The 13,193-nt window shown below is 50.4% G+C and overlaps 1 protein-coding gene across 3 annotated transcripts in view; it reads left to right on the top strand.

Annotated features, from left to right (window-relative positions):
* The window catches only part of LOC128332415 (retroviral integration site protein Fli-1 homolog), a 44,665-nt gene extending 31,472 nt beyond the window's left edge, over positions 1-13,193 (top strand). For 2 of the 3 annotated variants that reach the window (XM_053266654.1, XM_053266656.1), the window contains exons 3-9: positions 2,478-2,635; positions 4,128-4,331; positions 5,463-5,537; positions 6,544-6,609; positions 8,092-8,151; positions 8,964-9,011; positions 9,936-13,193. In XM_053266654.1, the coding sequence (XP_053122629.1) occupies positions 2,478-2,635; positions 4,128-4,331; positions 5,463-5,537; positions 6,544-6,609; positions 8,092-8,151; positions 8,964-9,011; positions 9,936-10,453 (1,129 nt within the window). In that variant the 3' untranslated portion in view covers positions 10,454-13,193. The remainder of the gene's footprint in view (positions 1-2,477; positions 2,636-4,127; positions 4,332-5,462; positions 5,538-6,543; positions 6,610-8,091; positions 8,152-8,963; positions 9,012-9,935) is intronic. The other variant, XM_053266655.1, reaches the window with a different exon arrangement.

Genomic DNA, 13,193 nt, shown 5'->3' with positions numbered 1-13,193 from the left:
AGCATTTTCCCACTGCGCCACTTAAGGTGGTATACAAACAGCAGAGATTTCAAAACTGTGCATGGCAAAGGGCTAGTATATGGACCCTCCGGTGGTTTGGAACTTCCAGCTGTGTTAAGTATTCCATGTTGGAAGTTAAAGGACTTTGCTCTGTCTCTTTGCCTCAGACAGTGGAGGACAGACTAGTAAGTCAGAGGGCTAGAGGGTCAAGACATTTGTCATCCCTTCTCCACTGCTCTGATGCTATCCCTTTGACGTGTAGATTGCTAATCTCAGGGACTTCCTTCCTCCTTCTCTCTCTTCGCTACCTGGCCTCCTACCTTGCAACATGGCAAGCCTCTCTCCCTGCACCATATGTGCAGAGAGGATGCAGAATCCATCTGCATCCAGCTAGATAGATAGATTAGAGATCCTAACTCCTCACTTTCCTATCTAGAATGGAGTTCCTTAATAAATGCCTTTTATATTGATTTGAAACTATGAAATGGCTCCAAGTTACTTTACTCTCAGCAAACACGCATGCCTAACTAAACTACCGCTGTGTTGTGCCTCTGTGCACTCTGCTATAATGAGAAAGGGATTCTCCCACCACAGAGAATTTCCAACATTCCACGTGGGGCGGGGGGGGGGGGCGGTCATTCTTTCTTTCTTTTATTATTTATTTAAAATATTTATACCCCGCCTCCCAGTACACGACTGCTCAGGGCGGCTCACGGCAATCAAATAGATACAGTATACAATAAACGGCATACAATTAACCAAACTGAGTAAACCGGGTAAAAATCAGGTTGAAAACCACAACTGAGTTCACATTAAGAGTTATTCTGAAAGCTAAAAACTGGAAAATTATCAAAACTAAAAAGGAAAGAACTGACCAGATATTCTTTAGGTTTTGAGAGCCAGCATCGTGCAGTGGTTGGAGTGTCGGACTAGGACCGGGGAGACCCGAATTCAAATCCTTGTTCAGTCATGAGACTCATTGGGTTTCTCTGGGCCAGTCACTTATCTTTCAAGCCAACCTACCTCACAAGGTTGATGTGGGGATAAGCATAACTGTGTATACTGCTCCGGGCTCCTTGGAGAAAGTATGGGATTTAAATGTAGACAAATAAATCTCCTCCCCAGGTAATAGGGAACTGCCTTATACGGAATCAGACCAGGCGACTAGATCAGTGGGTTTCTCAACCTGACCATTGTGGCTGGGGATCATGGGACTCATAATACCTGGGGGCCCAAGGTTGATAAATCCCTGGTCTGACAATAGATCTCTGAATGGTGTTGATGGTGGGGAGGGGTGAATACTCTTAGCTCTGGTGCTGATACATAGAAAGGTGTGCACATGGCTTGTGTTAAAGATGCAACCCAACTTCTAACACGGCACAGAAGAAGCTTTGCTACTTGGCTTCTAACATTCGGCAGAAAAGGTTATGCTTCCTGGCTTCTAACATTCAGCAGAAGAGGCTATGCTTCTTGGCTTCTAACATGGCACAGAAGAGGCTATGCTTCTTGGCTTCTAACATGGCACAGAAGAGGCTATGCTTCTTGGCTTCTAACATGGCACAGAAGAGGCTATGCTTCTTGGCTTCTAACATGGCACAGAAGAGGCTATGCTTCTTGGCTTCTAACATGGCACAGAAGAGGCTATGCTTCTTGGCTTCTAACATTCGGCAGAAGAGGCTATGCTTCTTGGCTTCTAACGTGGTTCCCTTCCAGCCAATACTGCAAATCTGATTGGCTGTCTGAGCAGGAGCATGGCCGTACCATTTTTAATTTCTCTTTCTCTGAGTGCACAGAGCTTTTACTTTCTCTGCAGTTCCCCCTGACCCCGCCCCCCCAACACGAAGCAGCCTCTCTTCTTCCTCTCCTTCCCTGCAGCGAAAGTCACCTCAGCTTTGGCAGGTTCCGATTCCCTTTTCTGCTGATAGAAACTTGGGTACAAGCCGCCATTTTGCAACGAGCTCTGCCTCCCCGAGCCGCCATTTTGTGACTGGCTGCTGTGTTTTCCCAAGTCGCTCTTTTGTGCTGGAAACTGCCAAGGTCTTGAGGAGGGGAAAGCAGTGCCCGGAAGCCCTCTGCCCAGCCCTACCATACAGAATAGAGCCATGTGTCATTTATTTTCTTTAATTACATGGTTATACTGCTTTTCCTGAGAACTTCAAAGCAGTGAGTCAGTGAGCTGGGCTGATCCCTTGGGCAGTGTCCGTCTGCTGTGAAAACTCCCTTTCATCTGTCTTGAATGCCACTGTTTCCCCACCTTGTAAGCAGCAAGTACTCCCTAACTCAGGGGTCAGCAATGTTGTTGTTGTTTGTTTGTTTGTTTGTTTGTTTATAATATCTATGGGATCCCTGAGCTGAAGGTTTCAGAAAAAAGGGGGACAATTGTTTTAAAAGTTTGGGGATCCCCTGTTGTACACAAAAAGCCCATGATCAGACACCACCTGGGTGTCCACGTAAATCCTTTCCTCTCCCCCCCACAGCAGGCAATCGCCTGTGGACTGTAGCGTGAGCCGCAGGAGCAAAGGCGGAGGAGCCGCGGACCCATCCCAGGTATCTTACCCATCTGGATACAACAACCAGCGGAGCAGCCCCCCTGCCAATCCCCCCAGCGAGGAGAAGAGAGTCATTGTCCCAGCAGGTCAGTATCTGATGTGATTCATTTAGTTCAGGGGTTTTCCCAACCTGTGGTACTCCAGATGTTGCTGAACTTCAACTCCCATCACCCCCAGCCACTAGAGATGTGCAGATGGAATCTGGGTGATTTGAGTGATTCGGATTTGAACCAAATCACCTCTTAAAAGGGAAATTTGATTCGGATTTGAATTCAGTTTTCAAAATTCGATTTGAATTTGATTCAAGAGCCATGTGCTACCTTTTTAAAAACCACCCAGGCCCCCTGATTGGTTTAAAAGGCACCAGAACAGCACTGAATTGATTTGAATTTGATTCAAATTTGAATCAAATTTTTGGACCAGATTTGAATTGGAATTGAATTTGAAATGAAATTTCAGAATTCGCTTCAAATTTGAAACAAATCAAAACATTCATTTCATGCACAGCTCTACCAGCCACAATTTATTGTTGCTGGGAATGATAAGAGTGGTAGTCCTGCAACATCTGGAATACCACAGGTTAGGAACCCCTGGTTTAGTTTATTAGTGTTGTATTGTTCACGGGGGGTGGGGGGACTTTGCGGGGAACGCCTTGAAAATGAAATGTGTTTTAAAATGTAATTGGATGACTTGGGGCCGATTCGGGTGATTGTCCCCTGGCAAACGTGATCAGGATCATGCCCATCCTGACATAACTGCAGGAAATCCTGCAGTGCTGTCGGAGTGTCTTTGAATCACGAGAGATGGGTCTTCATCTGACTCACCTCTCTAGAGTGCTCCAAAACCTGACGCCTGGCACTGTCAGTGACATCAAGGCAAGAACCCTTTGGGTGCTTCACCATCTTGATCACGGACAATTATCTGAGCCAGCCCTTGGAGTCCTGGTATTATGGGCGGCAAATACCCGTTAGAATGAGCTCTTACCTCACTCTCCAACTCTGCGGGCTCCGTGATCAGTGTTCCCTCTAATATTTTCCATCTCTGTGCAGAATGAGTTTTGTTCTGGGTGGCCGTGTGCGCACACATGCCGTCAGAGTGGGGCCTTCCTGATTCAACCTCAGCAGGATCAAAGATTAACCGAGTGGACATAAAAAACCCGTCTGAGCATGCGCATGTGCGCATGTTTCCTCCTTAGAGGGGACACTGGTCCCCATGCATCTTTGCTTCCCGGGGTGTCCTCTAAGTTACAGGAGATGGTTTGTTGCTGCAGCAAGCATCACTGAAAACGTGTGAGCGTGCGCACATGCGCACGCCTCAGAGGGAACACCAGACATACTGCAGTGACCTCAGAGCAAGTGTCGTCTGGGCACATCACCGTCCTAATCATGTATGCCAGTGGACAATTGTCTGAACCAGTCCTCGGAGTTCTGTTATTATAAGACTCACGGCAGAAATAGCTCTTCTCTCGTTCTCCAAACCAGTGGGCCCCTTGATCCTCAAGCTGACCAGCTCTCTCGCTTCCTATAATTTGGCCTTAGTTCTCACCCGCATCTCTCTCTCTCTCTCTCTCTCTGGCAGACCCCGGCGTGTGGAACCACGACCATGTCCGTCAGTGGCTGGACTGGGCGGTGAAGGAGTACGGCCTTCTCGACGTCGACACGAGCCTCTTCCAACATGTGGACGGCAAAGAGCTGTGCAAGCTTGGCAAAGAAGGCTTCCTCCGGCTCACCACGCCGTACAATGCTGACGTGCTGCTGTCTCACCTCTCTTACCTGCGCCAAAGTAAGGCCCGAGTTGGGGCCAGCCCCCTTTCAAAACTGGCCCTGGCAGTGGCTGAGGAGGAGGGAAGGCTAGGAACATAGGGAGCCGCTTCCTACGGAGTCAGACCCTTGGTCCATTGAGCTCAGGATTGTCTACCCAGACTGGCAGCAGCTTCTCCAAGGTTGCAGGCAGGAATCTCTCCCTCAGCCCCATCTGGAGATGCCCAGGAGGGAACGTGGAGCCTTCTGCATGCAAGGTTCTCCCGAGGGGAATATCTTACATCCCCTGTGGGGAATATCGTACAGTGCTCACACATGGAGTCTCCCATTCAAATGCAAACTAGGATGACCCTGCTAAGCGAATGGGATGATTCATGCTTGCTCCCACAAGACCAACTCTCCTCCTCAGTTGAGGAGGAGGAAGCCTCTCCTCATGGTTCCGAGAGCAAAGGTTGCCAGGGTCCTTTTGGGCCCCCAGAGCTGTTCCAATGGCAGGGAGCATCTTTCCATCCTGCTGCTGCCCCCAAAATCTGCCACCTGAGACAACCGCCTCTTTTTGCCTCATGAAAGAGCTTCCACTGCCTTTGGGACAGGAAATCGTTTTTGTTTTTTTTAAAGGATTTCTGCTTTGAGAATTTTGTAGGGGACTGGGAAGTTGCTCTATACCGAGTCAAACCCTTGGTCCATCTAGCTCAGTGTTGTCTCCACCAGGGCTGCTCAACTTCGGCCCTCCTGTAGATGTTGGCCTACGATTCCCATAATCCCTGGCTACTGACTTCTGTGGCTAGGGATTATGGGAGTTGTAGTCCAGAAACAGCTGGAGAGCCTAAGTTGAGCAGGCATGGTCTACACTGACTGGCAGCAGCTCGCCCAGGTTTCAAGCAGGAGTCTCCACCAGACCTTCCCGGAGATGCTGCCAGGGATTGAATCTGGGAGGAGAATACCTTGCAGCCTACAGGGCCCACTTGTAGTTACCCATCCAAATGCAAACCAGGGTGGACCCTGTTTAGCAAAGGGGACAATTCATGCTGACCACCACCCGAAAGCTTTCTGCCTTTGTTGTTGTTGCTGTTGAAAAGTAGTGTATTAAATATTGTTCCTGATCTTACCCTTTCCTCTCTAACCGCTCTCCCTGTTTCTCTTCCCCACACAGGCAGCCCCACCTTTTCCTACCCTCCTGCGCCAGTAATTACCCAGCAGCCCCCACCCAGGGCCCAAGTCAAGTCTGGTGAGTGAATGGCATTGCTTGCAACAAAGGAGATAATAGTGAAGGTAGGGGGCAGGAGCAGGGAGAGAAAGCACCGGGCACAGGGTCTTTGCCGCTGCGGCACCCTCCCTTTAGAATTCCTTCCCCTAAGACAGGCCTGCTGAATCTTGCCCCCCCCAGCTGTGTTTTGACTACAACTCCCATAATCCCCAGACACAGTGGCCAATAGCCAGGAATTATGGGAGTTGTAAGCCCACATCTGCAGGAGGGCTGGAATTGAGCAGTTGATCACCATATAAGTGATCATTAGGGGAAAGTATTGCATTTGGGTTCACATGGTAACCCACCCACCAGAAATTATTCCCCCCCAATGCTACCCTCTCAAGGAAAGGACTTGACTAGCAAGCCGGAGGTTACGGCTTCGAATCCCCGCTAGTACGTCTCCCAGACTATGGGAAATACCTATATCGGGCAACAGCGGTATTGGAAGATGCTGAAAGGCCTCCTCATCTCATACTGCCTGGGAGGAGGCAATGGTCAACCCCTCCTGTATTCTAGCAAAGACAACCACAGGGCTCTGTGGGTGCCCGGAGTCGAAATTGACTCAACGGCACACTTTACCATTAGGCCAACATCTGCAGGAGGGCTGACGCTGAGCAGCCCTGCCCTAAGACTATGATTTCCCCTATTTTTTCAAAGGGGGGGCACTTTGCCCCCCCCCCAAACCCCACTCTTCCCTGTGAGAACCATTTCCCATGGTGCTGACTTGCTCATAGCCCTACACCTTTCTCAGTGCTGGGAGGACCCTTTAAGAGAAAGATGAAACCTTCTCTTAAAAGGAGGTTGTGGGCCCAGGACCCAGATTTTTTAAGTCCCTAACAATGCCCCAACTGGTGTGTGTCCCCCTACTTTCTGAGATAATCCAAGATCAGGTATTTTGGGGTATTTGGGCCCCTGTGCCCTCAGCATCCCAAATGGCACTTCTGCTTAATTCAGGCACTTTCTCCCTCTCTCTCTCCTGGCACAGAGCCTTCCTACGACGAAATCCGACGGAGCAACTGGGGCAGCAACCCTCCTGGTGCGACTCCCAAAGGTACCACTCCTTCCCCGGGAGGAATGCTGGGGGAAAAACTATTTTTAATCCCTTCCCTTGGTCGGGCTAATATCAGAGGTTCTAGACTGAGGTCCCCCAGATGTCGTGGGACTACAAAACCCATCACCCTCTGCCATCATAGCAGGGGATCATGGGAGTTGTAGTCCGACCACACCTGAGGACCCACCTTTGAGACGTCTCAGTGACAAGAGCCAACATGAGCCGCTTCGGCAGTTGTTGATGAGGAGGAACAATAAGTATTTCATTTCTATTTTTTCAGCACTTTCTTTGTTTGTTGTTTGTTTATTCGATTTCTATACCACCCTTCCAAAAATGGCTCAGTGCAGTTTACAAAGAGAAATAACAAACAAATAAGATGGACCCTGTCCCCAAAGGGCTCACATTCTAAAAAGAAACATCAGATAGACACCAGCCACAGTCACTGGAGATACTGTGCTGAGTGTGGATAGGGCCAGTTACTCTCCCCCTGCTCAATAAAGAGAAAATCACCACGTTAAAAGGTGCCTCTTTGCCCAGTTAGCAGGGGAAATGCTGGACTAAGAAGAAGGCGGCTGCCAGTTTGAATCCCTGCTGGTCTGTTTCCCCGACTATGGGAAACCCCTATATCAGGCAGCAGAGAAATAGGAAGATGCTGAAAGGCATCATCTCAGACTGCGTGGGAGATGGCCATGGGAAACTCCTCCTGTATTCTACTAAAAGAAAACCACAGGGCTCTGTGGGTGCCAGGAGTCGAAATCGACTTGACAGCACACTTTAAACCACTTTGTTGGAAAGCAGTATATAAATATCCTCAGTGGTAGTAGTAAACAAATCCATTGTAGTCCAATATTCAGTTAAGTAGCAAACTGTTGAAATGGCAATAGCAACATATTACCATTCTTACCCAAATCCAAGACAATTTTTTTCCTCACTTATTTCCTGTTAAGTATAGCGGGGGTCATCTTGAATTCAAAGTCCCTTTCCTTTTGGATAAATACAATTCTAATCTGTATTTAACCTCTGTCTTTTAAGGCAACATCTCGAATTCAGAGGTGCCCTTCTGTTCGGGTAAATACAGTAGTTCCATGTAGACTGCAACGTAGAGTTGCCATGCCCCCCCCCGAAATTCTGGGTTTCATCCAGATTTTAAGCATCTCACCGAGATTGCTTAGCCCACCCAGATTCACCTGGATTTCAGCTTTGATTAAAAAAGAAAAGAAAAGCTCTAGCCTTTGTAGAAGTGGAGTTATGGAGCAAAACATGCAGTTGCTATTCTGTGCAAATTAGGCACCCTGATTTAGAAAGCCAGAATAAGGCAACCCTAACTGCAAAGGGCTTTGCATCCCTGCTGAGACCCTAGAAAAGGAAAAGTACCAGGACTGTGTCCCTGTGGTGATTGGCTGGTAAGCACTGTCAATCAAGAGAAATAGCACTGCCTCTCCTCTCCTAAATGGCTTTGTTTTGTATACTCTTCTACTGTAGGTTCCCCACCACAGATCCAGAGTGTGGGCCGGACTCCTGAGTCGACACGTGTTGCTCCAGGTACATTTCCATGCTTCACCCTGGAGGAACTCCCCACCTCCTGCTGGTATTGCCAACTTTTTTTTACCACCCCTGCTCCTATGCTTTTAACAGCAGTGCAGCCTGCAGAGTTTAGCAAGTGGCTGTGTTTATTGTCCTAACCTGAAATAGGGTTGTCACCCACTGATTTCTGTAGATACAAGAAGCTGTTAAAAGCATAAGAGCAGACCAGGTCCTGGTCAGTTGGCAACCATGCTCTCTAGTGGTACCATAGGCTCTGTTGGGTGGGCTGGGTGTGTGGAATGAATGAATGAAATATATCTCAAGGGGATTTTTTTTTTTCTGATGGAGGTGGGGGGAAGAAGAGGCAGCGTAAGAAGGTTGGTAAAGAGACCAGATCCAATAGAGCAGTAGCAGGCAGAAAATGGATCAGGTGTTACTAGTAGATCACTGGATGATTGGCAATAAATCTGCAAAAGTTTCAAACTCTCAGTCAATGATTTTAAAAAGCTTTTTAAAAAATTATAAATTATGTTCTGTGTTCGAATCCTGGATCTTTAGTAACACAGATGCAGATTTGTACTTGTGTGTCTAGGTCACCCCCCCCAGGGAGTGTTTTTGGTATAGAGGAGCAATCTGTTCTGTGAGCCCCCCCCCGACCTGAAGTCTGTGGAGTGCTACCAACCAGATCTAGGTGCATCGCCTCACTGTCATCCCAGGGCCAGAAAGGCTCTGGGATCCTTAGTGAGGCATTCCAGTTGATGGGAAGAGAACCAGAGCTACAGCTGGGGAGGACATCTTCTGACTCTAGCCCCTCTTCTCCTTCCTCCCAGATCCATACCAAGTCCTGGGACCCACAAGCAGCCGCTTAGCGAACCCAGGTGGGTCCAAATGTCTCTTCTCTTGGGGGCAGGGGTGGGGTGAACACAGCAGAGGCATCTGATTAAGAAATCCCAGCCCTGTGTGGGTGGTGCTGTAGCTCAGTGGTCAGCGCATCTTCTTGGCCGGCAGAAGGTCCCCGATTCAAGCCCTGGCAGCGTCTCCAGGCGGGGCTGGGAGGAACTCCTGCCTTCAGCCAGGGCCGCACAATCTCCAGCTGGTCGCGGACTACACATCCCATCATCCCACCCATTGCGACAGCCCATCGCCAGGGATGATGGGTTTTGTAGTCTGCCGTCTGCCGGTGGGCCCCAAGTCACCACTTTAAAAAGACTCCTCTTTGCTCAGCTAACAGTGGACAAAAAGTGAAGATGGGCACTTGCTCACGGACCAAAGCCTAGTCATCCCTGGCAAACCATGGTTTTTACCAACCATGGTTTTCGGTATCCACGAATGGGAAATGATGACCGGTCTTGCCAACCACGATCCGAATAACCACAGTTGGTGGGGCATTCTAGCGATTTGGGGGGGGGTTCAGAGGCTCAGTCTGCTCATTCCTTTTGGAGATCCTTGCTGACTCTTGGTGATCTAATGTGCATTTGAGTGCTTTTTGTGTGATTGAATTTACAGAGATTGAATTAGCAGAATTCAATCTGCTCATTCCTCTTGCTGACTCCTGGGGATATTAAGGGATTGGGGGTGATTTTGAGCCATTTTCGAGCATCCCCCCCCTTTATTTTGAGGTGCTTTTGCCATTGCAGTTCCCCAGACCCCCCCCCCACCTTTCCCATTCATTCCGACATCTCACCAACCACGGGGTTTTGCGGGGACGCAGCCCTCGCGGTTGGCCGGAGATGCCTGTATCTGGCCCCCGCGCCCCTACACCATGAGAGTAGCCGTTAATCCGGCACTTGTCTCCCCGGCAGGCAGCGGGCAGATCCAGCTGTGGCAATTCCTCCTGGAGCTGCTGTCCGACAGCAACAACGCCAACTGCATCACCTGGGAGGGGACGAACGGCGAGTTCAAGATGACCGACCCCGACGAGGTGGCCCGGAGGTGGGGCGAGCGCAAGAGCAAGCCCAACATGAACTACGACAAGCTCAGCCGGGCACTGCGCTACTACTACGACAAGAACATCATGACCAAAGTCCACGGCAAGCGCTACGCCTACAAGTTCGACTTCCAGGGCATCAACCAGGCCCAGCAGGGTCAGCCGGGGGAACCCGCCCTCTACAAGTACCACGCAGCGGACTTGCCGTACCTGCCCCCTTACCACCAGCAGAAGGTGGGGTTCAGCCTGGGCCACGCGACGCAGATGCCCACCTCCTCTTCCACTGGCTTCTTTGGGGCGCCCACTCCCTACTGGAATTCCAGCGGGGGGAACCTCTACCAGAGCCCCGCCGTGCCTAGGCAGGCTGGTAGCCACTTGAGTTCTTTTTACTAGCCCGCCCCCCCCCCGATCGCTCCAAGGGGGTGTGGAGCGGCCTGAACTTGAATGGGCTGGCAGATCTCGGTTTGGAGCATTACAGTCACACACCCGGGACTGTGACGCACCCGATCCGTCGTGGATCGAGGGGGTGGAGGGGAATACCCCGCCACCAGGGGGCAGCCTTCTCCTCTCCTCCGCCACTCGGAAGCGCCCAACTGAGTCGATTCCTAAACCTCTGGACTGAAGGACTCAACTGGACGTCTTTCCCCCCCTGCTGCAGATGTGTGTTTATTGGGGTGGGTGGGTCTTCGTAGAAGCTGCTGAGCGGGTCAGGGATGGGTCCCGTTTGGGATAGCAGCGTGCCAAGAGGGAGGGTTTAACTCTGCCCCACTGCGCGACGGTCCTGACGAAAATCCCCCCCCCCCAAAAAAAACCCCGCCGCGAAAGCTATTTGCCACAGGAAGAAAACTGCCACTGTGGTCTTAAATCTGCACGCACAACAGAGAGGGTGAGGCTAGAGCAGGCCTGCACAACGCAAGGCCCAGGCCCTAACGCTGGCCCGCGGGGACATTTTTGCTGGCCCGCAGGTAGCCGGCAGCAGCGGGAGCCACAACGAACTTGGCATTTGTGTGGGGCTGGCACGGGCAGGTGCCCCCACTGACTGAGCAGGGCCAGGGCATATTTTCTGGCCGCTCTCCTTGATTAAGATTGTGGGTCCCTTGTGTGGGGAGGAAGGCCCACAAAGGACTAGTACTTGCTTTAATACTTGTGTTTATATTGAATTTTACCGCAATAATCGATGCACCGAAAATTGCCCCCCCCACACACACACACCTGGCCCACTGGGGCATTTGAGTTGTGCACCCTTGGACTAGACAGTGCGAAAGAAGTAGAACTGTAACTATGCACACACACTCTCTCTCTCTCTCTCTCTCTCCCTCCTCTTCCCCCATGCCATCTAGTATAACAACCACTGCTTGTGTTTTCAGACAACCAAAAATATAGACCAGGTCTGCTCAACTTTGGCCCTCCTGCAGCTGTTGGCCTACAACTCCCATAATCCCTGGCTGTTGGTCACTGTGGCTAGGGATGATGGGAGCTGTAGTCCAAAAACAGCTGGAGGGAGGCCGAGTTGAGCAGGCCTGATATAGACAAAGAGTGAGGAACACCACAATCCACCACCAGCATCGGTTCAGACGTCGTGTGATACGTTTTCTTCTGATGCCGGTCTCTGGGTGCCCCACTGCCTGAGGTGAGCGGCAGCTGGGGCAGGGCCTTTTTCGGGTTGGCTCCCCACTTGTGGTATTCCGCCTGCCCAGGACACGGCTCTGGGCACAGAGTCTGTTACTCTTTTGGTGCCAGCCAAAGACCTTGCTATTCACGCAGGCCTCTGTTGTGTCTTCGTCTGCTTTTATTGATCCATCGCTGCTGGTTTTCCTCCTCCTCCTCAGCACAGCAGAGTTTTAGCGTTTGGTTGTAACTGTTTTTACCACTCGCTCTTGTGCAGCTCCCAAGAACTTTCATGTAGGCTGCTGGAGGTAAGATTTTGGTAGCGAGCAAAATACTGGATGTTCAAGTATGCCAGATCAGGGAGGGATCTTCATTATTTTTCAATATTAAAGGGGCCACTTTGGCAGGCAACAAAAAAACCCAGCGTGAGAACCATTTCTCACTGGGCTGACCTCCGCCCAGGACTGTGCTATTCTCAGAGCTGGGAGGGCCCTTTAAGAGAGACAAAGCCCTCTGTTAAGAGCTCTGTGGGGAAAGTAAAGGGAAGGGCTACATGTTTCAGCACTCTGCACATGCCTTCCAAGATGGCACAGGGGCTCAGGTGGGCTCAGTTTCCCTTAGAGGAGCTTCCTGCCTGGGCACAGCACAGCACGATAGGAATGGTAGTCCCCGCACGGTGCCAGGGGGCTGTGCAGAGTATTCCGCTTCGGCTGAAGTTTCACACAGGGCCAACATAGGAAGCTGCCATACAGAGTCAGACCACTGGTCCATCTAGCTCAGTATTGTCTGCATAGACTGGCAGCGGCTTCTCCAAGGTTGCAGGCAGGAATGTCTCAGCCCTATCTTGGAGATGCTTCCAGGGAGGGAACATGGAACCTAGATGCTCTTCCCGGAGCGGCTCCATCCCCTGAGGGGAATATCTTAGTCTTCACACATGTAGTCTCCCATTCATATGCAACCAGGGTGGACCCTGCTTAGCAAAGGGGACGTTATGCTTGCTACCACCAAACCAGCTCTTCTCAGGAAACAATGAGTCAAGGGGCCACACTTAGAGTTGATGAGGGCCATCACTGACCCCACCACCACACACACACCAGGCCTTACAATGAACAACACTGTGCCAGAGGGAGGGAGGGAGGAAGGGAGAGACGAAGCAGTAGCAGTTCTGTTTCTCTTATAACATCCGATTCCACCCTGCACTTAAAACCTTGGCATAAAGGCAAACATAGCAGTTTCACAGGAGCAGAAGTGTTTAGAAATCCCTTTTGCTGCCTTGAAAACGCACAAAGAGATGTTTCTGTCCTGGAAAACAAAAGTGCAGGGGGCGGGAATGGGTGTGGTAAGCGCCTACTGGCTAGCACCTGTGCCGTTTGCAACATTGTTCCCTTCCACACCCCCACTCTCCTTTTGCATCTGTTCTGAAAGTGTGTTTGGATTTTGTTTTGTAAGGTGAAGAGTGAGCATATATGCCTAGAGGCAGCTTTCAAATAAAACATAAATGGCAGGATGCCTGCCCAAAGCAAAA

This window comes from Hemicordylus capensis, chromosome 7 (genome assembly GCF_027244095.1).
Source record: "Hemicordylus capensis ecotype Gifberg chromosome 7, rHemCap1.1.pri, whole genome shotgun sequence".
Lineage (NCBI taxonomy): Eukaryota > Metazoa > Chordata > Lepidosauria > Squamata > Cordylidae > Hemicordylus > Hemicordylus capensis.
The sequence above is the reverse complement of the archived record's forward strand: the minus strand, read 5'-3'. Positions and strand labels throughout refer to the sequence as shown.